This window comes from Vipera ursinii (genome assembly GCF_947247035.1).
Source record: "Vipera ursinii genome assembly, chromosome: 6".
Taxonomy (NCBI): domain Eukaryota; kingdom Metazoa; phylum Chordata; class Lepidosauria; order Squamata; family Viperidae; genus Vipera; species Vipera ursinii.
The window spans coordinates 25,959,756-25,987,212 of record NC_139515.1 but is presented as its reverse complement, the minus strand read 5'-3'; the positions used below and the strand labels follow the sequence as shown (position 1 = coordinate 25,987,212).

At 43.3% G+C, this 27,457-nt stretch overlaps 1 protein-coding gene across 1 annotated transcript in view; it reads right to left on the bottom strand.

Annotated features, from left to right (window-relative positions):
* Positions 1-10,807: 10,807 nt before the first annotated feature.
* Positions 10,808-27,457, bottom strand: part of CTTNBP2 (cortactin binding protein 2) — a 170,514-nt gene continuing 153,864 nt past the window's right edge. Inside the window, exons 22-23 of the mRNA XM_083366677.1 lie at positions 20,726-20,830; positions 10,808-12,768 (exon numbers count right to left, since the gene is read on the bottom strand). Of these exons, the coding sequence (XP_083222803.1) occupies positions 12,553-12,768; positions 20,726-20,830 (321 nt within the window). The 3' untranslated portion in view covers positions 10,808-12,552. The remainder of the gene's footprint in view (positions 12,769-20,725; positions 20,831-27,457) is intronic.

The window sequence follows — 27,457 nt, the reverse complement described above, 5'->3', positions numbered from 1 at the left end:
CCGGGTCAGGGGCCGCAAGGGTACAACCCGGTCAAGTGCCTCAGTGGCTGCCCTTTCCCAGGCTTCCACTAAGGCATCCGCCGAGTTGTGAGCAATGGAGGCAGGTGGGGACCCCAGCGCCGCTTGGAATCTATCAGGATCCATTAAGCATCTGGGGCGGTACCATCTAATTGGCTCCGTACCCCCACGGTGGGGGGTGGCAAAACGGAAGACCAGCCGCAGGAGGTGATGATCGGTCCATGACAGGGGCATAATAAATGGAGAGCCCCCACCAAGATCATCCATCCACCGTCCAGATAAAAAAATCAGGTCAAGGGTGTGGCCTCCCTCATGAGTTGGTTCAGTAATTACTTGCGTCAGGTCCATGGCCGTCATGGAAGCCATGAACTCCCGAGCTAGCTCAGATGAGCCTCCCAGGGATGGTAGATTGAAGTCTCCCAAAACTATAAGTTTGGGAAACTCAACCACCAACCCCGAGAGGATATCGAGCAGCTTGGGCAGGGCTGCCGTTGCACGACTAGGCGAAATGTACACCAGCAGCAAGCCCAACTGCGCCTCAGAACCAAATCTCAAAAAGAGAGACTCACACCCGACTATCTGAGGAACGGTGGTCTCCCGCGGACATAAGGTCTCCCTCATAGTCACCGCCACACCCCCACCGCTACCATGAGCTCGTGGCCGATGTAGCACCCGGAAGCCTGGTGGGCAGAGGTCAACCAAAGGGACCCCACCCTCTGGGCCCAACCAAGACTCCGTGATTCCCCCATCACCATGAACAAGAGTTCTTTCAGAGCATGAAAGCTGCCCTGTTCGACCACTGTCATGTGGGCCATTGTTTGGCCCTCTTGGGAGTCCTGAGCCAGCGACTGATCTGCTAGCCACCGATGCAGCTGATCAATATGCCAGAGAATAACTCGCCCATCTTCCAGGACCAGCTCATTGGAGAGTGGTCCTGACACCTTAACAACCTTTGCTGCCACCCACAAAGCCCCTTGCCCATAATTCTGGGACCAAACCTGGTCACCCACTTGTAAGCTTCTTTGTGTCTTTGCAGTGTCTGAGGCAACTCTGTCGGGGTGCAGCCTGTCCAGTTTGGTGATTAAATGCCTTCCCCAATGAAGCTCTGCTGGGCTCTTGCCCATGGCAGTGCAGGGTGTTGTATGCTGGCAGAGTAGAAACTCGGTCAGCCTGTGGTGCCAATTTCCTGTGACAATTTGTTTCAGGGATTCCTTGGTTGTGCAGACCATGACCATTTGATGACGGGTGAAAAGGAGCCAATGTTGCATGCTTTATGAGGTTTGCCCTGAGGAAGGCCTGGAATTCTGAAGCAGTGAACTCAGCCCCATTGTTGGAGACTAAGACGTCTGGAAACCCATGTGTTGCAAATATTCTGTGCAACACCTGGATGGTCCTAGCAGTAGTCATAGTGGAAATTGGTACAACTTCTAACCATTTAGAGTGGCTGTTGACCCCTATTAAAAACAGCTGTCCTTGAAAGGGCCCTGCAAGGTCAATGTGGATTCTTGACCACGGTGTGTGAGTGTCCTCCCATCAGTGGACAGGGGCCTGCAGCATCTCTGGTATGGATTGTTGACACGTGTAGCAACCATGTACTTGGGCCTCGATAGTTTTATCGAGCCCTAGCCACCAAAGGAAGCTCCTCACCAGTGCCTTCATCCAGACTATCCCTGGATGGCCTTCATGCACAGACTGAAGAACCCTGGGCCTTAATGAGCTGGGGACTATGACTCTACTTCTCCAAAGAATGCACCCTTTATGAGCTGAAAGCTCATCCTTTCTCATAAAAAAAACTTTGAAATTCTGGCCCTGGACATTTGTCCGCCCATCCAAGTTAGTACGCAGCTAAGTGTTTTGTCAGCTGCTGTCTCAGCAGCTACGTCTCCAGCATGGAGAGGAGACTCTGGCAAGTCCTGTATGGCTAAGATGCATGCAGCCAGACCCGGATCTGGCTCCATGTGTGGCGAGGGCAGTCTGCTAAGGCCATCTGCATGGCCCATTTCTTTGCCTGGTTTGTGAACCAGCCTGTAGCTGTAGGCTGAAAGGAATATAGACCACCTCAGCATTCGAGGAGACAGAATCTGAGGTGTCTGCCTGTTTGTAGTGAACAACCCTAGAAGTGGCTTGTGGTCTGTGAAGGCTGTGAAATGGAACTTTTTAACTCTGGCCACAATAGCCAAGGCCTCCTTGTCAATCTGCGTGTAATTGCGTTCTGCAGAAGACAGGGTCCTTGAATAATAAGCGATGGGAGACTGTTTCCTATCAGCCGACAAATGGCTCAACACAGCCCCAACCCCATATGGGGATGCATCACACGCAATGCAAACTGGCAGCTTTCCGCTAATTGAGTGAGCACCGAGTTCGAGGACAGCAGTGATTTGACTGCCTGGAAACTTCTTTCATGGACATTGGTCCACTGCCACTGAGTGTTTTGTCTAAGAGCCAGTGTAATGGCTCTGCCACTGCGGCCTTATGTGGAAAGAATGCATAGTAAAAATTAAGAAGGCCCAAGAAGGCTTGAAGCTCCCCTTTGGACCTAGGGCTTGGTGCCTGCTGAATCGCTTTCTGCTTTGAATCCGCAGGATGAATGCGATCGGCATCTATGTGGAATCCCAGGAACTCAGTTGACTGTACCCCAATCTTGCATTTCTCTTTTTTTAATTTAAGTCCCGCTACGCGGAACCACTGAAGGACAGCTCTAAGCCATTCAGCCAGAACCTCTGTAGACTCCCAGGCAATGAGCACATCATTGAAGTAGAGGCAGACCCCTGGAATGCCCTTGAGTGTGCACTCCATTACTCCTTGGAAAATCCCTGGGGCCACACTCACCCCAAACTATAGGTGCTTGACCTTGAAGGCCCCCTGATGGGTAACAATCATTTGGGAGGCTGCCATGACCTCGTCCACCGCAGCTGTTGATAGGCCTGTGCCAAATCTAATTTATCGAACATGCGGCCTCCCTGCAAAGACACCAAAATATGGCTGACAACTGGCACCGGGTATGCGTGCTGTTGAAGTGCCCGGTTAATGATGCACTTATAGTCAGCACATATGCATATTTCTCCATTGGCCCTAAGTGGTGTTACTATGGGGGTCTCCCACACCCCACTATCTAGGGGCTGCAATACCCCCTGACTAACCAGTTTATCTAGCTCTGCATTGATTTTGGGCTTTAAAGTGAAAGGCACTCGACGAGGCTTGACCCGGATTGGCATTATTTATTATTTATTATTTATTTATTATTTGGATTTATATACCGCCCCTCTCCCGAAGGACTCGGGGTGGTGTACAGGGCAATTAAAACACTATATACAACACATAATATACAAAAATTAAAATAAATTAAACCAAGTAGCCCTAAACAATAAAACACGTTCTAAAATTTAAAATTTAAAATTTAAAATCTAAAATCCCAGTCCCTCAGTCCAGGCCGGCAAGTTCAAATAGCCAAGTCTTCAGGTCGCAGCGGAAAGAGCGAAGGTCGGGAGCCATCCGGAGCTCAACAGGGAGCTGATTCCAGAGGGCAGGCGCGCCCACAGAGAATGCTCTCCCCCTGGGGGCCGCCAGTCGACATTCCCTGACTGACGGCACCCTGAGGAGGCCCTCTCTGTGGCAGCACACAGGACGATGGGAAGTTAACGCCGGCAAAAGGTACTCCCATAAATAATCCGGACCCATGCCATTTAGGGCTTTATAGGTCATCACCAGCACCTTGAATCTCACCCGGAAGACAACTGGAAGCCAATGCAGCTCACGGAGCAGAGGTGTTACATGGGAGTATCGGGAAGCCCCCATCACAACTTGCGCGGCCGCATTCTGCAACAGCTGGAGCCTCCGAGTGGTATTCAAGGGCAGCCCCATGTAGAGAGCGTTGCAGTAATCTATCCTAGAGGTCACGAGCGCATGAGTGACTGTGCATAGGGCATCTTGGTCCAAATAGGGCCACAACTGGCGCACCAGGCTAACCTGGGCAAAAGCCCCCCTGGTCACAGCTCCTATATGATCTTCTAAACTGAGCTGTGAGTCAAGGAGGACACCCAAGTTGCGAGCCCTATCTATGGGGGGTAACACCTCACCCCCTATAGATAAAGATGGAATAGAGTGGACAACCCGAGATGCCGGTATGCACAGCCACTTGGTCTTGTCGGGATTTAGACGAAGCCTGTTCCTCCCCATACAGACCGTCACCGCCTCCAGGCAATGGGACATCACGTCAAGGGCATCACCGGGTTGATCTGGGGTGGAAATAAAAAGCTGGGTATCATCAGCGTACTGATAACCCACCTCAAAACCACGAATGATCTCACCCAGCGGCTTCATATAGATGTTGAACAGAAGGGGCGAGAGGACCGACCCCTGAGGGACTCCACAAATGAGAGGCCTCGAGGCCGACCTCTGCCCCCCTGCCAATACCAACTGCGAATGACCCAGGAGGTAGGAGGAGAACCACTGTAAAACAGTGCCACCCACTCCCAACCCCCTGAGGCGCCGCAGTAGGATACCATGGTCGATGGTATCAAAAGCCGCTGAGAGGTCTAATAGGACTAGGACAGAGGAGCAACCCCTGTCCCGAGCCCGCCAGAGATCATTCACCATTTACCAGGGGATCAAGCTGGAAGGCTAACAGAGGGCCCTTGTACTCTCCCAGGCTTGGACTGAATACATCCGCGAACTCTTTGCAGACTGAAGACAAGTCTGCCGCCTGTGTTCGGTGAATCCCGGTTACTTGGATGCCCAATGCATCAAACCAATCGAGCTCTATGAGGCTCGTGCGTTGACCTTCTGCCACAAAAACATCTAGTGGGCCTGTAAACCCCTTGAAATTAACCAGAAATTTGGCTTCACCCTTGACCGCCACTCGGCAGTTTTGGAAGTCAGTGAGCAACAGGTTAGAAGGCTGAAGTTTGATCCCTCTGTTGCTGCGGTGATAGCAGGAAAGCAAAGGAAGGTCTGAAGATTTCATGCATGAAAGGCTACATTGCCCATTCAGGTCTCCTCTCCCCAGTGCCCAACTGTCTGTTTGAAATCCAGCCAATCCATAGGTACTAGGTTGTTTTGAGAACCTAGTGATTTAGCACCCTTCTCAAGGTCTCTCATTTTCATTTCCCAACATTCCCAGGCTGCAACAGATGGCAGGCCCCAAGAATGAATACATACTCACAAGCAATAAACTGTAAGCATACCCATTTGAGGGGTCCTGACATATGTCTCCCCTAAAAGAATGACAGATCCACCTGTAAGACAAAGAAAAGGAAGGGGGAAAGAAGAAAACAAGCATATCAATCAGGTTTATTAGGATATCATTCATGAAAACGTTTGAGCAACATAGGAGCTTCTTATAGACCCATTCATTCTGCAAAGCAGGAAGATCTTTCCAGGCAACTAAATACTGAGTGGACCGATGATGTTTATGAGAGTCTTTGATTTCAAAGTTTTGCTCACCTTCAACCATAATGGGTGGCGGGGTGGGAGCAGAGGCAGGCCTTGACGCAGAAGTAATCTTGGCTTTCAGCAGACTGCAATGGAAAACAGGGTGGATTTGTCATAAACTCTTAGGGAGTTCTAATTTCATGGTAACAGGATTTACAGGTAATCCCCCAGATATGAGCATTTATTTACTGATATTTCACAAAAATGAAGTTATTCAGAAAGGGTACTTACATTAAAAATTCAAAATTGTGATAAAAACCAGACCTTTGTAGCCATGTGACTTGGATTCAGTCTCAGCTGCTGCGATGGCCATTTTAACTCTGTGACTTGCCTGGGCCAGTTTGGGCCTATGAGAAGCTGGAAGTGGGTTTTTTGTGTGTGTGTGCCTGGTCACATGGCCAAGCAAGATTTTTGTAGCCGGCAGGACCACTTGTTTTCCTGGACCTGTGTGTGGAAGATCTGCTGCTTGCTAGGCTTGAGGACTGGACTTGTAGAGACCTAGAATTACTTCTGTAAGTATTTTAAAATATTTTTTTTGTTACTCTAGTACTATACTGTATTGTTTGTAATTACTTTGGGAATTGCTCTGCTTTTTATTGTTTTGTAAGTACAGTATTTTGCAAGATTGATTTTTTGCATTTGCCTGAAACTTATAGCATGTGGCTGCTGTTGCTCCTTTCCCTAGCATAGACCACCAAAGATTCTGCTAATCCTTACTGGAAGGAAATCCCCACCCCCACCCCATTTTGGCTGGAGAGACTTGTCCTGATAAGGAGCAGTTTTTTAAAAAAGGTTTTAAATTTAAATTGCCTCCAGATGTTGTTGGGTGTTCTTTCATTGGAGGCTTTTAAGAAGAGTCTGGATAGGCATTTATCAGAAATACAGTGCAGTACTGTACTCTCTTGTGAGAACAGTGGGTTAGACTAGATGACCTCAAGGTCCCTTCTATCTCAGTTACTGTTGCGAGCCAAAAGTTCTGTAAACTCCACCCCATCTCCCTCTGCATGCGTGGCTGGAGACGTTTAAGCTAATGGCCGGCAAGTGTTTGTGTGTGTTTTAAAGCAATTGGAGATTTCTGTAAACTGGAGACACTTTACTTTAGTGGCAGCTCCACCCCCCTCTGAAGAAGTTTGAGCTGCCTAGCAACAAATGCCTACTACTGCCTACTACTGTGGTTACTGAAACCAGAAACAGCTGATTTGTGGCTGGAAACAGCCTGCAGCAGCGGCGGAAAAAGTCTCTCATTTCAGGTAGCCATCAGAGGAAATAGTAAATCAAATCTTTGTTCATGTAACGACACATTTGATTCAATTAATGAGTTTGATTTTAAAATGTAATGTTGAGTGTGATTCATTTGACAATTACAAGACTAATGAGCAGGCACTATTAGGCTCGGGGACTACCTATATAATATGTTTAAAGTAAAAAATACCGATATAGTTCGGCCCTAAATTTTTGGATGGTTGCAATGACTGTAAAAACCTAAAGGATAGGTAGACCCTATCCCCTATGTGAAAGGGTTTAGGCTGCATCCATTTTTTATCTGGCTGGTTTCATACAGAGCTTTCTTAACCCCCAGCCAAATGTTCTGCAACTGATATACCCACTCCTTGAGGGAAGAAATGGCAGGTTCATTAGCAGGTAATTCAGGCATAGGGAGGAAACTTGGAAAGGAGTGAAACTGGTGCTGGAGTGCACTGCATTGTTATAGGCCACTTCAGCAAATGGTAACAAGTCAGTCCAGTTATCCTGTTGATAATTAATAAAACATCTAAGGTATTGTTCTAGAACAGAGTTTGTTCTGTTCCCCCATTCGTTTGAGGATGGTAACTAGATGACAGCCCTTGATTTGAAACCAGAAGATCCAGAAAGGCTTTCCAGAACTTAGAAGTGTATTGGACACCCCTATCTGATATAATACATTGTGGGTCCCCGTGTAGTCAATAGATATGCTGCACAAACAATTTAGCCAAAGGTTTTGCAGTTGGGATCTTCTGACATGGATGAAAATGGGCCTGTTTGGATAACAAATCAGTATGACAGTGTTTCCTGCACTTTCTGGGAGCTCCACAATAAGGTCCATGGAAATCTCTCTCCAGGGTGCTGAAGGACTCGCTACCAGCTGTAGGAACTCCAGCATTTCCCTTGCCTTCATTTAGCCGCTGCACAGGTATGGCAACTAGCCACATAACTTTCATGTCTTTTTTTAAGGAAGGCCACCAAAATTGTCTTTTAAGTAAGTGGAAGGTTTTACTGGTGTCTCTCCTTCTCTCACGTTGGATTCATTTCCTGGGTTTCCCAAAATGGTACTGGTTTGGGTTTGGTCAATTTCTACTTCTTCAGCTAAGAAACACCAGCCATATAAGCGTGCAGGTGCTCCACAGGCTACACAGGCATTGTATAGGTTGTCATTCAACCCATCTTGAAAACAGCTTACCAGGATATCTTCTGGCCAGTGGAGGTGGCATGCCAAGTCTCAGAATTCCTCCGTATATTCAGCCACCGGTCCCTGCCCAGGTTTCACCATTTTTAAGTGATCCTGAGCTTTCCAGTCTGCCAGGTGATCTTCAAACCAGTGCCTCAATGCTGTCATGAACTGGTTAAAATTCTAGAGTTCGGGGGTACTGCAGTTGTGTAGGGTGACCATTCATCTGGCTGCAGACCCTTCCAAGGCTAGGGTGATGACTCTAATTGCCGCATCATTGGGCAGTGTTCTCTCATACACCTGCATGTACGTGAGAACATGAGCCAGGAAGAACTCCAGCTGTTGGGGATCTCCATCAAATTTCATCCTCAGCAGAATCAGTTTTGGCTCTTCCCGGGAGGTTCTTTCTCTGGGCACCTGTGGGGACTGGGCTGTCCGAGGGGTTGTTCCCCACTTGTATAGCTGGAGTAGTTGCCACTGCCTCTGTTGACCCTATCGCTCCCCCTGCTATCTTGGTAGTCACCTCTTCTCCTCTGCCCTGGACTTCCTCAGTCAATTGTTCTTTCTTTTCTGGGTACTCTAGAGATTTACCCTTTAGGTCCTTGAAAGCTTCCACCGTGTATTGTATGGCTCACTTCAGGATTCCCTTTATTAGGTCTGACTGTATGTATATCTTTTCTTCATCAGAAGACAGCTCCATCTTTTTTTCTGAACTTTTTTTCTGCCTCCCCAGGTGAAGGTTACCCCTTGGGTTCTTCCTTCCCAATCTTTTCTTCCTGATGCCGAAGGACTATTTCAGCTTCATGGAGTCTTCTAGGGCAGCCACCTCTTCCAACCATTTGGAGGTGCCTTCTTTGGGGCATGCCTGGGTGGCCTACTCACTCCAATCCACAGTCCCAGCTTCCCTCTTTGTCACTCCCTGAAGACAAATTGTGCACACACACCCCACACGTGCATGCCTCCCCATGGTAGGGCAGATGCCTCTCTGTGTTGGGCACTATTGCAGACCTTGCTTTATATAAGGACCTGCCTTAACTAGATCTCCCAATGAAGCAGAACTCTTGAAACAGGGATTGTTTCAAAAGGAACTTTTATTGAGAGTTGGTGATAGCAGGAACGCAAAGCAAGGTCTGAAGATTTTGCACATGAAAGCTTACATCAAAATGCCCATTCAGGTCTCCCCCCCCCCCAGTGTCCAACCATCAATTTGAAATCCAGCCAATCCACAGATACTAGGTTTGTTTTGACCTAGTGTCCTTCTCAAGGTCTCTCTCTGTTACTTTTCCCAACGGTCCCAGGCTCCTTTGGAGATAAGATAGATGTTTTCAGACCACATTCCTTTCACACACAGGGAGGGCAAAGCAGAACAAGGCAATTACATTCCCCAACGAATAAGCCCCCCTCCCAACAGAATGGCAGGCCCCAAAAATGAATACATAGGGACAAACAATAAACTGTAAGCATATCCATTTGAGGGGTTCTGACATACTGAGCTTAGGATGAAGACCTAAGACTACATTCAGTGTGATCCAGGGTAAACAGCTGACGCCTTCCAAATCTTTGTACCATTTCCATCACTCCTGGATGCAAAGACCAATTGTTTGGGATTGTGGAAAATGTTAAATTACCTGAAGAATATCAGGTTCCTTATTTTCTAGTGATGACTGCAACACTACCAATTTATTTTCAGATATTCATCACAGCATCCTTACTATTACCTACAATTTCGTTCAGACTTCTGACATCTTTCTGACAACATTGAATCTGTTTCTCCAGTTAGTTGACTTTCTAGATGTTAATAGAAGCACATGGTCTTGAATTGTGACAGCCTGAATGCTTTTAAGCTGGTAGGGGTTGTTGACAAGTAGTAATTTAATGGCTAAGTCACCCTAAGTCAATAATAGTACAGAATAGCAGACATTACAAAAAAAATGACCTGTTAGTTCCAATCAGTGATAAGATGAACTTACTCAAGAAAATGACTAGATTGAATTTCAGACTGATACACAGAGAAATGTGCTCTTCTTTTTCACAGGAATTTAAACGAAAGGTGGATGTATTAGTTCTCATGACTAAGCTGTTGAAATCTTGACTGTATGGCACCAGCCATTTTGATGTCATTAATATAAGTCATTTAACTAATTTTTCATTTCATCTACTATCTTATTTTTCCCCACATAATGGTATTATTTCATGCTGATTGTTTTTGCTTAAGGACCCTATTAAATGGCTTAATTCTTCAAATTTAACAGAATGTATGAACTACCCAAAAGCAACTTTCAATTCATTTAACCAAATCATATTGATTTAATGAATGCTTTTGGAAATAAACTTTTTTTATTAGAAATTATCTTAAATGCATAACTCTGGAACACCAAGGTCTAAAAAGTATAGCAGAAAAATAACTATGAGACACTTCAAGCTCTTCAGAAGCTAGTCCATGTAGTTGACAAAATTATTTAAGAATTTCCTCCAAAGCAATGGATCAGCACTAGGGGGAGAACAATTTATTCATTCAGTATTGTAGAAATTCTGCTATATTTCTATCTTCTTAATGTAAGGATTATAGAATTATCCTCCTTTGTCTCCATGTGGCAATTGTCCCCAGGAATGCATTTGACTATCACGTGTGCATAAAAATATGTGTTTGTGGAAAGAGGAAGGCTCATATTTATTGGAAGTCAAGGATGGTTTTATCTTGAGCATCCTTCCAAACTAGTCCAAGCTTCACTCATCAGTTTTCAGCCCTAACTAACCTTTCCCTACAGCCTGTGGGGTATTGTTTCATTCTGCTTTAAAATAAGAAAGCAGTAAGCACTCAAAAATTAAAGTTAGTATCAAATTCCAGCTTTAGCACATGGAGACAGAAAAAAAAACTGACTACACAAATACACATAACACAGAAACAAAGGTATTGCAGAAACAGTAGTACAAAAGGTTTTATTGGCATGACAGGTGAAATTCCAGATTATTTAACTTAACTGCTTGACTTTTACAAATGGTCTTGCAAAGATATTGGGTTGAATAGCTTTAGAATGTTATCAGTCAGTACTTAGCAATTTTTCAGGCAATTGAGAACCTTTTTGTTAAGGCATTTGTATCTTTCATAAAGATATCCCAGGAAGAAGGAACAGGAGTGTCCACCATGAATACTGAAAAGCTACACTCTGGGGAAAAAATGCAATATAGGAGACAGAAGCAGTTTCCCCCAGGGTGAAATGTCATTCAGACAGCATGTAAGAAAGAGGTAAATTCTTCCTTTCCCAAGTTATTGCAGCTTTTTTCATCTTGATTATCGATTGTGTGTAGCTGTATTGCTAACAAGGAAGAAAATTTTCTGGGTAAAATAGCATAAATTCCTGGCAGATCAATACTGAGAAAATAGGAGGAACTTTCTATAATAATCATAGGGAATGATATAATTAGAGGTGAATTTAAGGGAGATTTCTCTCTAGCTCCTCCCCAAACCCTAATTATCAGACCCATAATCAGAGTTTGCTCTTAAGAATGGCTGTAGGATTCTTGCGTTTAACAAAAAAGGACAAAGAATCCAAATAACAAAAACAAATGAAACTACCAAATAATACAGGTAACCAGAATATTTAATGCAGTTTCTCACTGAAAATAACTGGACCATAGTCCCAGTTCTTGCCATTATTGCCACATCATTCACTTTTCAAAAACTGAACCTTTTTTTGCCTTGAAATATATATTAACTTTAAGCCAGTACTGTACAGAATTGTGCAACCCAAAAGTATGAAATTTAACACTGAAATTCAGTATATAACTAGATAAAACTTTATTGTCCTAATGAAGCGATTCTGTTGTGTAGGCAACTGGGATGTTACATAGAATAGACTTTATTCATGAGAAACACTTTGCAGGTTCTCATGATATACAGGGGGGGGGGGGGGGGGAAGCAGACCAAACTGCTTAGCTTTCCATACAGAGAAATCTACATCAGACCTTACTGCATGGAAATCCAATACAAACTAGCAATATAGACCTGCATACTAATCTCGGAATATGTAAAGTGATTCACATTGACAACTGGCTACACTAACAATGGAATATTGATAGACAGCCTTTTGTTTCAAACCAGTTATCTGCATCTGTATTTAGTGGAAACACCCCATTTCCACTAAAGCATTCCATAGAGTACTAATTTTTTTTATACAGTATATACAAGTATCTCTGGATCAGATCCAATACATTTATTTAAATTTTTATTTAACCACACACACTTTCTGTGGTGATAACCAGTGCTTTTTTTGTAAAAGAAAAAGGTGCCGGAACTCACACATGTCATACTTGCCTTGCCTACCCTACAAGGTTCCATCCAAAAAAGGTGCCGGAACTCCGTTCTGAGCGTTCTATGAGAAAAAAAGCCCTGGTGATAACTAAACAGAAAATCATTTTCAGATTAAAAAAGCATTTATGAAGCTATCACCATTTACTTCTAAAGATAAATCAGTATAATACAGGATAATATTTTCATTATAAACAGCTTGTTCACATAAAAGTAAAACTGTGGTCCCATGGGTATATTAGAACTGAGAAAATCATGTTAAAAATTATTTACACCTTTAGATGAATTTTGTTTTCCAAGATAACCAAGACAGAAAAGGAAATGAATCTTTATTTGCTTTTTTTGTGTGCGTGTTCCGAATTTCTTCTTTCTAGTCACAGATTGCCTTTGTTTGCCTTGTATTGCTGCTGCTGCATTTAATGTTCTGAGAAAACTGGCTGACTTTATTTCTGGGCACAGGAAGAAAAGATTTCACTCTTGAAATACCACTGCTGCTGCTCTTGAAAGACTCCGTTTTGGATTTATGGTTGCTGCATTCCACAGATTGGCTGCTGCTGCTGAGAGGACAGACCCCAAGATTCTCATCCTGCAAACAGAATAATGTTTTATAGCATCACAATCACTTGCCCAAACAATAGCAAAGAATGCACATCAGTCTGTGATTGAGCAGCCTGAATTTACGCAAAGTTGTTGGGCTTTTTTACTGATATTCCAAATCAATGAAATGTGTGGGGTTTCTTTGGCGATAGATACCAAGCCAAGGATGGTAAGAGCTCCTATACGGCAGACGTTAAAGATCTTCCATAGTGCAAGCATCAAAAATATGTACTTGGAAGCAAGCTAATCCCATTATATACAGAACCTATGAGCAAGTGTACTTAGAACTTGCCAGTGGGCAAAGAAAAATGGTTACTATATCTAGACATAATAACACAGGAAAATGGAGAACTTAAAATGAAATCAAGAGAACCACAGAGTGCAGAGGGATTTACTGGTTTCATAAACACAACTAAGGGAGAGGTTTAAAGTGGATAAAAAGCTAGCAAGTATAGAACAACATGTAATGGAATTTGAAATAGAGTTAGGTACCAATGATAAACAAGTAATTGCTAAAAAAGTATAAACTTCTGTTGAGATTCAAAATGGAAGAAGTATAAGTTAAACAGTGCATGATAAAAGGATTAATTTTTTTGATTAAAATGGTTAGTTGGATAGAATGTGGTTAAAAGGATTGAAATTCACAATGTCTTACAGCTCTAGAAAGAACTTTTATAAAATAATATAGTGTTGGTATACATATCACCAGAAGAATTATCTAAGATAGTGTTTCTAAATCTTGGCCATTTTAGGTGGGTGGACTTTATCTCTCTGGGAGTTGAAGTCCACAAGTCTTAAAGTGGCCAAGGTTGAGAAACACTGACCTAAGATGTATAAAAGTATTTTTAATTGTTGGAAATGTGAAAGGCATGCATGGTGGGCTTTTAAAAAAGTAAAAAAAAAGATATCATATGATGATTCAGAATTTTAAAACCAGTATTCAGAGGAAACCAATTTGTTTCTTACTTATGGATAATCAATTATTAGAAAAGATTTATGTATGATTAGTTTTATATGTGCAATGATGGAAACAGAAATATCCACAATGGAGGAATAGACTATGAAGATGGTAGAATTGCAGAAATGGCAAAAGTGACTTGTTTGATTAGGGAGGGAACAAATACTTTTATGAAAGACTGAAAGCTCTTTGTGGAATTTTAACTGAAAAGGGATTAAAATGAAGTGGTGATTTCTGAATTTATAAATTAAAAAGGACTGTATATGGAGAGAAGCAAAGTATGTTAAATAATTTTGAAGGGGGAAAGTGATATCAGGTAAATCTGTAACTGTTGTAAAGAAAATTGGAAATCACATCTTCAATTAATTTTTCCTTTTGCTTCATTTTCTATTGTTCTCAAAATGCTTTTAATGTTTTTTCTTACTCTTTTCTATATTTTTGTGTTTATCTTTTAACTGTAAAAAATTCTTTGCTTAAAAACTATACACAGATATCCTTCAGATTACGATACAATTTTCTTGAGTCATCTAATGGAGCATCCAGATGTTTTGAAAAAGTCCACCAACGCAAAAAGAAAAAACAAAAACAAACTGGTTCTGCAGTTAATAAATATTTTTTTCTGTGGTCAACATAACCAGAAATCAGACTGTTCCTAAGGATTTGGTTTGAATTTGGAGTTTGTTGTTGTCTAAAATATGAGGAAGTTAACAATGGGGAACCAATAGGATAGTTCAAGTCCTGCCTTAGTCAAGAAAGCCAACTGGGTGACTTTGGGACAGTCTCTGGTGGATGGGCTTGAGTGGGTTGGTTGAGGGTTGGTGCTATCTCTGGTTGGCTCTGTGGTTGACTGACCCACAACCACCCTATGAACCCCTCATAATCCAAATCAACCACACAGCCAACCAGAGGTAGCACCAACCCTCAACCAACCCACACAAGCCCCCCCTGCAGTTCACCTCCCAAAGATCCTGACCTGATGTAACCTGCCCATCACAAGACCCATCACAAGACTCACTGATGACTCACACCTGACCCATCACAAGACTCTCACTCGACAAACCAACACCTGAAGTTCTTATAAACAGAAGAACACTGACACCCCCTAAACTCCACTGAAGATGTTAATTAGCCTGGTAACAAAATGTTTGGAAACCAACCGACAAGCTCAGAGAACATATTTATTTGAACAAGCTGGCCTGGTCTGATGGGTTTAGGGGTATTTTAACACTTTGTATTAATTTATTGAATTGGGCTGTTGTATTTAATATTTCTTTTAATTTTTATATATTGTATTTTATTTTATTGCCCTGTACACCATCCTGAGTCCTTTGGGAGAAGGGCGCTATAAAAATTAAATAAAATAAATAAATTAAATAAATAAACAAACCTTCACCCTTATCCTACATCTGAGCTACAGATATTTGCCAATATTATATTTTAATATGCTGTATGATTTGATGGGAATTGTAATCCAGCAACATGTAGCAGGCATAAATCTGTACTTTAAAGAATTGCAATACATTTTGCTTAGTTCTATACAGAAATGTTTAGAAAAAAATAGGATTTCTGCTTATTGATTTCTTATAATACTGATTCTCTTTTCCACCATATCGTGAAGTTTAGAAATTAGGATAATCCTATTTATATTTATCTTTTGCCATCTTGCAAGTAGAGAATATGTTTCGAGAAGCAAGATGGAAGATGTTCAGCCATCTGCTTTCTGTATTTCAGATTCTTTCAAAGCTTGCCAGCAGCTTTCTAATTTGGAGAAAGAAACCTGCTAATAAATGTATGACCTTCACAAGGAAAAGCTGAAAGCTGCTAAATGCTGTTGAGATTTCTTTGCATCAGAGCACAATTCTGGACAAGATTCAAACACATTTTATTTACATGTATTTCTTTTTAAACAAGTAAGCCACTATAACTTATTTTTATCTATAGTAGATGCAGTAACAGAAGAAGAACTACTGCAATAGTAATTAAATGTATCCAAAAATTATATAATTGTCATCTCATTATCATGAGGTCATGACATCTGTAAGTTAAACATAAAATTGTATTAATCTGATATTATTTGGGTAAAAAATATTTCAGATATTGCATTGGGAGCATCCCTTTCCCGCCAAATGAGCAGAAATATTATATTTCTTAAGTAGCAGTGACTGGAGTATTGTGGCTGTCCCAGTGGAATGTTCTTTGTATGTGAGTTTTAATTTCTTCAGTTTAAGGCAGCGGTGGTGGGAGATATGACAGCAGGCAATTCTGTCAAAAGTTCTATAAAATCTCTCCAGTCAGATACTACCTCTCTGATCTGCACATTTCTTCTGAACTCACAGATGTGATTTGAGCTGGTGCAACCATGGTCAATAGAGGCCTTTGCATAACTCCCACAGTTATGACCAAGGGATGCAGTCTCCCTACCATAGTAAGCAACAATCTATGTTGTTTTGGGAACAGTATGCCACGAGATGAGAATGATACCATTGGGTTCTTGCACTAGACGTCTATTAACTTCTAAAACTCATGTTCTCTGACCTTTAACTGGGTGAAATGGTGCATCATGGGGCAACAATTTTTGAATCAAGCTACTTCAAATAGGTTAATGCATCCAAAATCTGTGACCCAGGACTCCCAAAGAAATGACATTTGGTAAAATGTATAAAGCATGTTATGACATAAAAATGATCATAAAACAGTTTATGACATAACACTAAATTTCATAAAATATATTCTGTGCTAAAGTTTGACTGTGCTATCCAGTTCAACATGGGCTAATTTCGCCAGTTTGCACACAATGGCACCAGCAGACATGAGGGAAGAACCCTCTCCCTGCCGTCTGATTTTTCTTTCTTGGAGGACCCTGAAAGTCGCCCTGGAGGGGTGACCACCTTGAAGAGGCCCTCCCTGTGATCGCAGAAGGGCAGCAGCCCTCCATTTGATCTGGAGCAGCTCCTCTGGCTTGAAGAAGAGATTGGCCATTAATATGGCCGATCATTAAGCCATTCCTTGCTGAAAGCCAAAAGCACCATCAAGCACAACGAAGCAATCTGGAGGATCTGGGTGCGATCTTATCTTTCTTACTCCCCTAACTACCTTCCTGTGGGACTTTCCTGAAAATTGCCTCCCCCCCTCTTGAAAGAATGGCAACTACTTACATGAAGAACTAAAATCTTAAAGCCTTGAAAGAAACGGAAATTATTAACTGAATAATTAAGCAATCTTATTTGTACTTGTGGAACTCTTGGGCAATTAAAAAATCCTTATTTTTACGGGAACCTACTATCCTATCTACCTTTTAAGCTGTGAAAGAAGGGCAAAAAGGGGAAAAAAACAGATTTTTATAAGTTTGGAAAAGATTTTACATGCTACTGATGACATCTTGTGGCAAAACTTGATACAGCAAGTAAACTGTTCTGAGATTTGGCTCAAATTTAGATTTGACCGTGACACTAACTTTAAAGATAAAAATTGGCAATACCTAGACTCAAACAATACGTGTAGGAAGAAAGGGAGACACACTTGAGAATTTAAAGGCACTGATATAGAAGTCTGTTTGGCACAAAAAGAAGGCTAGAGTTAGATTTTAAAAAATGGGATTTTTCTACGTGCTGGGATTTCTAATGACAGAGCTTAAAATTTTCTTTAAATGAACCAAGGGAAATCTTCAAAAGATATAAACTAATTTTATATTTAGATTTTATATTTATAAGGGAAAGGAAAACTAGCTATTAGAACATAACTCTGAATTATATTATAGAATTTGAATGACACAAAAAAGATATATTTTTTCAATAATTGATGAATTATTAAGATGATAAACAGAATATATTTGTATAAAATAAGAATGCACTGAAATGAACAATGTTTGTATTTTAGACATGATAATTATTATATAATCAAATAGGGGAAATGTGGGTTACCCGAAAATTAAGTTTTTGAGATACTACAGGCTATTTTGGAGCACTATATTGCAGGGGTGTCAGCATTGCAGTTGCCCTTGGTGGGCTGGGTGGGTGTGGCCAGGGTGGGTGTGGCCTACTGGGTGGGCATGGCCAGCTCTACATCATTCGCATCAAAGGTGCCAATGGGGGCCTGGGCAGGAGTGGGACAGATCTGAGGGTCTCTGGCAGAAGGAGATGGGACAGGGGCAAGTGCCAAGGCATGGTCCACTGGAGGAGCCTCACTGTTCCTCTCAGGCCTCGGGGGAGGGTTGGACGGTGGCGTGGAGGTCAAATCCCCAGCCCAGCCATCAAGCACCCATGGCACTAAGCCCAGCTCCACTTCCCCAAGGTGGCGGCCAGCTGCACCTACCTCCTCCTCAAGGCTGCTGCTGCTGTGCTTGCTCTCCTTGCTCATGATGGGTATGAGGGCAAAGTTAAAAGGGAGGCCCACTCCCTCTCCATGTGAGGAGACCTGGCTTTGTATCCAAACCTTCCTTAGCAATAGGATTGGAGACCCCCCAGGATAGGCCAGGAGGAGGGGGAAAGGGGATGGTGAAAGGGCAGCAGGGAAGGACTAAGGCAGGACTTCCCTCAGACCCTCCCTCACCTTCCTTCCTTCCTTCGAGTGGTGGGAAAATATTTGAGATGAGGCAGGGAGAAAAACAGGCAAGAAACGCAGCTAGGGAAGTGTCATCCTTCATGAGGAATGAAGAAATGCACCACTGCCTGGAAGTGGCCAGCACATGGCCCTCGCCTACTTCACATATACAGCTTGGTGGGCTCTGGGGGAGGAGATGCCATGAGCAGCATGAGAGTTGATGTTACCTGCACAGTGCTGCCCAGCCCCCAGCCTGCCCGGTTTTGGCAGGCAGTGGGGCACTTTCCTGACAGTGCCGAGAGGCTGAGCCGGATGGCACAAATCTGAAGAGAAGCACAACGCTGCCCAGGCCCTAGCCTGCCCAAAGTAGGCAGGGTCACATGTTGGCCACTTCCAGGCGATGGTGCATTTCTTCATTCCTCACAAAGGGTGATACCTCCCCAGCTTGCGCCCAGGGGGCAGTGCCGACGTGGCATGGGCCGGTCCCTCACTGTTTCCAGACGGCCTTGTGAAGCTAAGACTGAATGTATTTCAGCATAGATGACCACCACGAAATTGTACATTGGCTCCCAGCTGGCCTGGGCCAGGGCCAAGGCAGCAGGGGCTGTTCCCTCATTGTTTCCAGGATGGCTTTGCGGGCCACATGAAACCACTTCACGGGCTGGATCCGGCCCCCGGGCCTTGTGTTTGACATGTCTGCTATATTGCAATTAGATAAAATTTAAAAACAGGACATGGATATGTATAAGTGAAAATATATTGAAAATTTTTCTAATTGATTGTGTTATAATTAGAAATGTATTAATTTGACTATGTTATTCTAATTAAGGGAACTGGAGAGGGAACTCTTGTTGATGTGACCTGAGCTGATTACAAAAGATTTTGTTATTTGTTATTGTTAATCTTTGATTACCCAACCACCACATTGCTTCACAAATATTTGGATGTAAAATTAGAAAATTAATAAAACTTGTTTAAAAAAAACATGGGCTAATTTCAAGGCAGATCCATCTCTAAACATCTCTGTAAATTTTTAAGACTCTTTTAAAGTACAGAAGCATTGCCATTGTTGAAATCATTGAGGAATCTGGTCAATAAATATCTCTTTAACGATGACTCAAGAGATCATGGGTTGTCTATTACTCTATTTTTTCATTCCGTCATTGCATGGGAGTACTGTATATGCTGCTTAGAGGTATTTGTGGCTGAAGCAGCTTATAAGCTATGTCAATTTTAAACAAATCAATAATGCAAAATTCCAGAATTCAGCTACCAGCTCAGCCACTGGGGAACATTTCTGCACATTGCCTGCTTTTTTTAATTGCAGCCTTTCTCTCCTCAATTTCCTCTGGGTCCTGCTGTTTGCCTAGAAACCAGAATCTCATAAAGGCCTCAGTCTTTCAAATGTTTCTAAGCTGAATTCTCTGTTTGTCTCCTTCTGCCTTTTTCCAGAGAAAGATCAATGGGGCGGAGGGGAGGTTGGGAGGGGGGGACAGAGAGGAAACAGAGAAACCCTTCAGCAACTCTGCATTTTCTATCATCCTTCCTCCTCAGTTCTATTTCAGGCAGTCACTTTCTTTAAATCTTTTTGGTTTCCATGACAATTGCAGCCATCTGGAAAGCTCACTGCATGACACCAGTGTATTTCAATGGCCAAAACCCAATGTTCTCCTCAAAATGCTGGGCTGCTCAACTCTTTTCTTTAGAAGATGTTCTTTTTAAAATCCTTTTTTCTTGTTTCGATAGAAAGCATCTAATATATGAGGCCAATTTCATCTCATCATTCCATATAGATACAAGTGGTTCTGGGATGGGGACCGTTTGGCCTCAATTATGAAAATCTATTAAATAAAGTGCTATAGTAGAGTCTGCCTTTAAAACCCCTTGAAAACAGCAATTAATGCTGTTTTTTGGATTTGTTGTTGTTAGCTGCGAAGTCATGTCCGACCCATCACGACCCTATGGACAACGTTCCTCCAGGCCTTCCTGTCCTCTACCATCTTCTGGAGTCCATTTAAGCTCACGCCTACTGCTTCAGTGACTCCACCCAGCCACCTCATTCTCTGTTGTCTCCTTCTTCTATTGCCCTCAATCTTTCCCAGCATTAGGCTCTTCTCCAGTGAGTCCTTCCTTCTCATTAGGTGGCCAAAGTATTTGAGTTTTAGCTTCAGGATCTGGCCTTCTAAAGAGCAGTCAGGGTTGATCTCCTCTAGGACTGACTGGTTAGATCGCCTTGCAGTCCAAGGGACTCGCAGGAGTGTTCTCCAGCACCATAGTTCAAAGGCCTCAATTCTTTGGTGCTCAGCCTTTCTTATGGTCCAATGATGTAACTGTATTTTACCCATAAAATAGGCTCAGTTAAACTCAGAATGATGCTACTTTTTTCATATGTAAAGATCTGAACATGCACTGCAAACTTCTTTCACATGCCCTTCAGCTTCTCATGTACCTGGTGTGATGCTGATGTGTTTGTATTCCTGATGTTTGCTGAAAATACTGGATCCTTCTGAGGAGTGCTGTTTGTCAGAAGCAACTCATCCTCTGAATCTATTATCTGTGAAAAATGGATAGGAAGAGGGGAGGGTCATTCTTACATTGGAATTCCTAACAATATAAAGCCTTATACTCATAGAGCTACTATATTAAAATACATCATTGCATGAAAGATTTATACATTTTTGTCTTGAATTACCAAATGTATTCCTAGTCTTTAATAAATATACATCAAATCTATCAATTTAAAATGGAAGGTTTAAAGAACATCCATAAGTCAATATTTTCTTTTAAAATTACTATATTTATTCAGTAAAGTCTTGCAAACATTGGGTGAGAAAGTTTGGGATTCAGATTTTGTCTTGCAACTTTAGCCAAATAAATCCATGACATCTGAAACAAATATTTTTAGCACTGATGAAATTACCAAGTTTGATAATGAAATGTCTGCAAGAAAACAACCAAGCTCACACAGCACTAAGGACCTCATAAGAATTTTGTTGTGAAATATGGAAAGTCTCCTCATTGTGGCATCTCTCTGCAGTGTGAGTTAATTTATACAATATAAATGAAATCTAAACACAGAGGAGACACACACATGAGTTTCCCTAATTCCCCATATGACAAATGCAATTTGTAAACAAAAGCTTAATCCAGTACAAAATCTGTGGTTGTCATCACTATTTACATGTTTAAAAGTTTCTGCATTATCACATCTGTCTAAGCATGAGTTAATTTATACAATACTAATGAAATCTGAAACACTGAAGAGAAGACACACACCTGAAAAGAGGGAAGATGACTTTTGGAGAGAGGTAAATGGTGGAGTGAAGAACAAAAGACCACAGGGAGGTATATTCTGCTAGATCCCAGACAGAAAAATAATAAGCTAATTAAAGGACAGGTGCCATGATCTCGATAACAGAAGAATTGACTTATTTTGGCAGAGCTCTGAATATAGGGCAGTATGCTAAGGCCATACAATGGAAACAAAGAGGAGAAAACTGCAGTGTGTGTGGGGGGGGGCATGTTCCACAAAAGCATAAATCACCCTCTTTTTTTCTGAAAGGACAAAACAGAGAAATGACCTGAGTTAAATGACAGAGTCAAGACTCGGTCTTTCCAGATGCAAAGGTGCTGCTGGTCAAAATCAGTATTGCCTTTACATGTCTCCACAATGCCCTAGGATGGGGGTGTCAAACTGCCGGCCCGCAGGCTGGATGCATCATAGCGAGACTGCACCCACTCCATTGCCAGCAATGGCAAAGAAATCATGATATGTGGCGTCACGTCACGTGATGTTGCGAGTTTGACACCCCTGCCCTAGGATTTTCAATAGTCTTTGCATGCTGAGTCAATTAACTTTGGAAGGTAATTAGTTTTGCTCAATTGCTGTTCCAGAGGAAATAATACAAAGACATTTTGGGGACAGGCAATTTCTCACAAGTACTTCCACCTTACTCTACCATCCAGTTTTCAGGACTGTTGGTAGCGAAGGTGTATTGTGTTTTGCTATTACCTATTCTTCTTCCCCCCCTAAAAAGGGTTATTTTGTCTGGTTTTGTTGTGTGTTTGTGCATATGGGTGTGGGGGTGCGCGTGCACATACTTTGAAGTCATCACTGACTTGGCAAGTGCCTGGACAAATCCCTTAGTTTTCCTGGTATGATTTCAGAACTGGTTTACCATTGCCTCCTTCTTGGGGCAATTTGCCATGGCCAACTCGCCATGGCCAGCTTGCCATAGCCAACTTCCCATGCCCAATTCACCACGGCCAATTCGCCATGGACAACTTGCTGTGGGACAACTCGCCATGGGACAACTCATTGCTGGATAAAAGTTACACTAATACCAAAGAAATGGTGGAATAGAATCATTAAAGAAAGGATGCAAAAGGAGGGACAGAATGAAATGTGACTGACAAAAATTAAAATATTTTTAATTTATTTTAAATAATTAAATAGAATTGTTAAATTATTCCACAGTGTGTTGTCCCATGACAAGCTGGCTGTGGTGAGTTGGCCATGGTGAGTTGGCCATGGGGAGTTGGCCGCAGTGACGTGGCTGTGGCAAGTTGTCCCACTCCCTCTTTGGGCTAAGAGGGAGGTACTGCCTCAAGGTCACCTAGCTGGCTTTGTGCTCAAGGTGTCCCTAGAACTCACAATCTCCTGGTTTCTAGCCTGATACTTTAACACCACATCAAACTAGCTCTTGATTTAAACTATTTACTTCGGGTGAAAATAAGGGCAAGAAAAGGAAGAACAAGAAAGGGATAGAACATCAGCTAACTGTCAATTTTGTTTCCCTCAACAGGCCAGCTGGCAGTGTCCAACAGCACAGAAATGTTGCTTATAGTTGGCATGGGGGTGGAATGAATCCAGTAAGCTCTGTAAAAAAAGACCTAGCTATCAAAGCAAAATAAGAGAAAGAAATCAAATGTCAACACTGCTAACATCAAATGTTATTGCTTGACAAGAGATGCAGAAGTAGCCATTTCATGTTAAACTTGTGTATTGCTTTAAAAGATTTAGTTTAAGGTTGGGAGGGGGAATGAGTAGGATTGCACCTTCAAGGCCATCTCTCTAACTAAAGAAGATAAGGCCTTAGCGGGCTTTCTAACGAAAGGGAAACTGATTCTTTAAATTAATTGGAGAATATGATTAATGAAAAAATTAGAAAGGTGGAGAATTGTGTTTTAATATATTGTGCAAGGGGTGGAGATTTCAGATTTCAGCTTCCTTCAAGCAAGCATTTACCGGTGTATTAGGCTAAAAAAGGACTTTTAAGGTAAACAATGCCTCAGAGTCACTTGAAAAGCCCATACTGTACGTCAGAAACTTGACATCAAGCTGGAATCCACACTACCATAGTTTCCGGCGTATAAGACGACTCTTTAACACATGAAAATCTTCTCAAAAGTCAAGGGTCGTCTTATACGACGGGTGCTGAAACTTTAGGGACAGGGCTGGCTGGAAAACCTGAAGCAGATCTTCCATTTAGTCTGCACAGGGAAAGCAGGACCAATTGGAGTAGAAGCTGCAGTCTGTGATTTTTTACAGGCTGGGGTCTGGGCGTCTTTCCTTCTAAAGTTGAAGAGCAACTGTAGGCAGGTGGGGAATGCAAGAGCAACCTGAAAGGCAGGTGGGGAATGCCGTAGCAGAGCAGCTGCTTAGCTCTAAGGACACATTTGACTCAGGAACTGGGCGGGCTGGCTGGAAAACCTGGAGTGGATCTCCCATTTGGTCTTTTTTTTTAATCCCATTTATATCCCGCCCTTCTCCGAAGACTCAGGGCGGCTTACAATTTAAAGCACAAATCAATGTGATTAGCAATAGCCTTCATTCTATGTATATGCCTGCTTATTAGAGCTTTCACCTCCCCCCCCCACAAGCAGCATTATTACAAAGTCAGCTTATTGCCCCCAACAATCTGGGTCCTCATTTTACCTACCTTGGAAGGATGGAAAGCTGAGTCAACCTTGAGCCTGGTGGGATGAGAACCTGCACTAATTGCAGGCAGCTGGTGTTACTTAAGGCTCTGTGCAGGGGAAGCTTTAGAGTGAATTAGGAAAAGTGAAAAAGTGAATTAGGAAAATAGGAAACGGTTGCTGGAATTGGGTATGTGTAGTTTAACGAAGAGAAGGGTGAGGGGTGACATGATAACAGTGATCCAATATCTCAGGGGCTGCCATAAAGAAGAGGGAGCCAAGCTATTCTCCAAAGCACCTGAAAGCAGGACAAGAAGCAATGGATGGAAACTAGTCAAGGAGAGAAGCAACCTAGAACTAAGGAGAAACTTCCTGACAGTTAGAACAATTAACCAGTGGAACAACCTGCCTCCAGAAGTGGTGAATGCTCCAATACTGGAAGTTTTTAAGAAGAGACTGGACAGCCATTTGCCTGAAATGGTATAGGGTTTCCTGCCTTAGCAGGGGGTTAGACTTATGATGATGATGATGATGATGATGATGATGATGATGATGATGATGATGATGATGATTAATCCACTTGCACTGTTTTATGTTTACATGTTTGATGACAAACAGCCTTATGTTTATAAGTGACAGTTTTCCTACTAAGTACCTGCATGTCATAAGCATTTGAATTAAAATTACCATATTAAAATCAAATCTGATATTTTTTAATTTTTATTTGGTGTGCATTGGAAGAGAGGTAGTCTTATACGGTGAGTATAGCCCAAACCCTATAATTTAACAGGAAATGTAGGGGGTCGTCTTATACGCCCAGTCGTCTTATACGCCGGAAAATACAGTACTTTTTAAACTAATTAGGAAGTCCTGACCTCCTGTCGCTGTCTCCAAGTTTGGGAGGCAGTCTGGCAAAGAGATTGGGAAGATCCCATAATGGAGGGAGTAAAATTGTCTGAAGCCAGCTCCCCGGCACCAGTAGCCACCCCAGTGGGGGAAGGGCCAGCAATCCTCCCAGCTGGGAGCTAGACCCAAACAACCAGGAGAATTGGACTGGTCATCAGAGTGGATTAAGCCCAGCAAAGACTCCAGGTGCCTTGGAGTAGCCAGGCCAGCTGAGATTGAATATTCGGGTGAGTGGAAAATCCTGTCTGCAGATCAGACTGCCTGCCAGACCCAGGAGTCCCCTGCCAAGCCCTCCAGACCCATAGAGACAGAGGACCCTAGCCTGGGGCCTCTGCAGCAATGGGAGGTTGGGAAGCCCCCACAAGTGAAAGGCCAACAACCTCTGAGCTTGCCCCAGCTAATAGAAGCCTTGCAACAGCTCGGGGTGGTGCAGAAGCCTGGAGATCAGGAGCTGGTGGGAGGACAACAGCAAGGGTGGCAGCAGCAGGACCCAAACGTGCAACCCCTGAACATACAGCAGGACCAGTGGGGCCAGCAGCAGGGGGGCCCTGGCAGCCATTAAATCAGCAACCAGAGTGGGGGCAGCAGCAACTGGAGACACAAGAACAGCAATGGGGGCCCTGGCAGCCAGTGAATCAACAACCAGGAGGCGGCCAGCAGCAATTGGGGGCACAACAACAGCAGTGCGGGCCCCAGCAACCATTGATCCAACAACCAAGGGGGGACAGCAGCAATTGGGGCCCCAGCAACCAATGATGAGCCCAGCCTTCAGAGCAACCTTTGATGGGGACTCAAAGAAAATGATTTTTTTCCTCAACCAAGTACGCTCTCACTTGAATCACTGGGGTCACTCTTACCCAGACCCGGGTGCGATGGTCGATGTGATTACATCCAACCTAGAGGGAGAAGCATCTGAATGGTTGAACAATTTATATAATGAGCAGGCCCCTGAATTGGAGGACCCCCACCTTTTCCTCCTGGGGCTGAGGGAAAGATTTGAGGACCCATTCATTGCCCTCAAAGCAGAAGAACAAATCCATAAGATAAAGCAAGCTGATCAGCCTGCCCTAGAGTACGTGCGGGAGTTTCAAAAGATGGCAGGTCGGATAGAGAGATGGCCTGAGCAATCAATACATCTTTTTAGAGAAGAGTTAGACGACCACCTTTCTCAGCCATGTAACTACTGAGCTGTACCCGACCAGCTATGTGAATGGTACCAGGCAGTGGTGAAATTAGATGTCCAGCTTGCCCGCTATAAAAAGCCCCCCCACCTGAAGCTGCACCAAAACCAGGATCCAGATGGCTACCACCCTCCCAAAAACCCCCAATGACTGCTACTGCTGAAAGACCTAGACCACCTACAGGTCCACCAATCAAGTGCTTTCAATGTGGACAGCAGGGACATCAAGCAGCAAACTGCCCAGTTCCTTACCCGCAACAGCAGAGTAGACCAGATCCAACAACGAGGAAGAAACCGGCACAGCAGCCATCGAAAGAAAAGTCCAACTGGGCCACCCAGGAGCCCCTTACCCAGGTTACATCCCCCACCCAGGAGGACGCTGGCCCACCGACTGGACCCACCCCCACTTTACCCAGTTTTGACAGCGACGATGAAGGGGAGAATGACCCGATGGTGAGTCGACACATCCTACCTTTTTTATTGCTTGCTAAACTCATAATCTCTAAGTCAGGGGCACAAGTAGACCTGAAAGTGCTACTCCATACCGGCTGCTCCCAATACATCATTAGCCTGTCATGTGCCTTGAGACTGGGCATACGGGCCAAGCCACTCTCCAAACCTGTGAGATTCGAGCAAGCCGATGGCTCCCTAATGGGAGGAACTTTAGTCACGTAATTAACAGAGCCCTTACGCCTGGAAATAGGCAAGCACTGGGAGTTTATTCACTTCCTGGTAGCTCCAAAGATGTCTGAGACTGTGGTCCTAGGACTAGCCTGGCTAGACAAATGGAAGCCATTTATCTGGTGGAAAAAAGGAATGAGAACTATGAGATTACCCATAGGGCCCGATCCCCCCCATTGATTCAACAGATGTTACAGGGAATTTTAGCACCCCCAATGAGCAAGCGCACATGGCTGCCTTATGGCCACCTGGCGAGCTGCTCATCCCCAGCAAGTACCAGGACCTAGCAGAGGCATTTAGTGAGAAAGAATGCGATACCTTGCCTCCTCACCCTCCCGATGATTGTTCCATTGTTCTGGGGCCAAACTCCCCCGACCAAGAATGTACGCTATGTCCCCCCTTGAAATGGAGGAGATGCAATGATATGTGGATACAAACCTAGCGAGGGGATTCATTGAATGGGCCAAGTCTACTGTGGGAGCCCCTGTGTTGTTC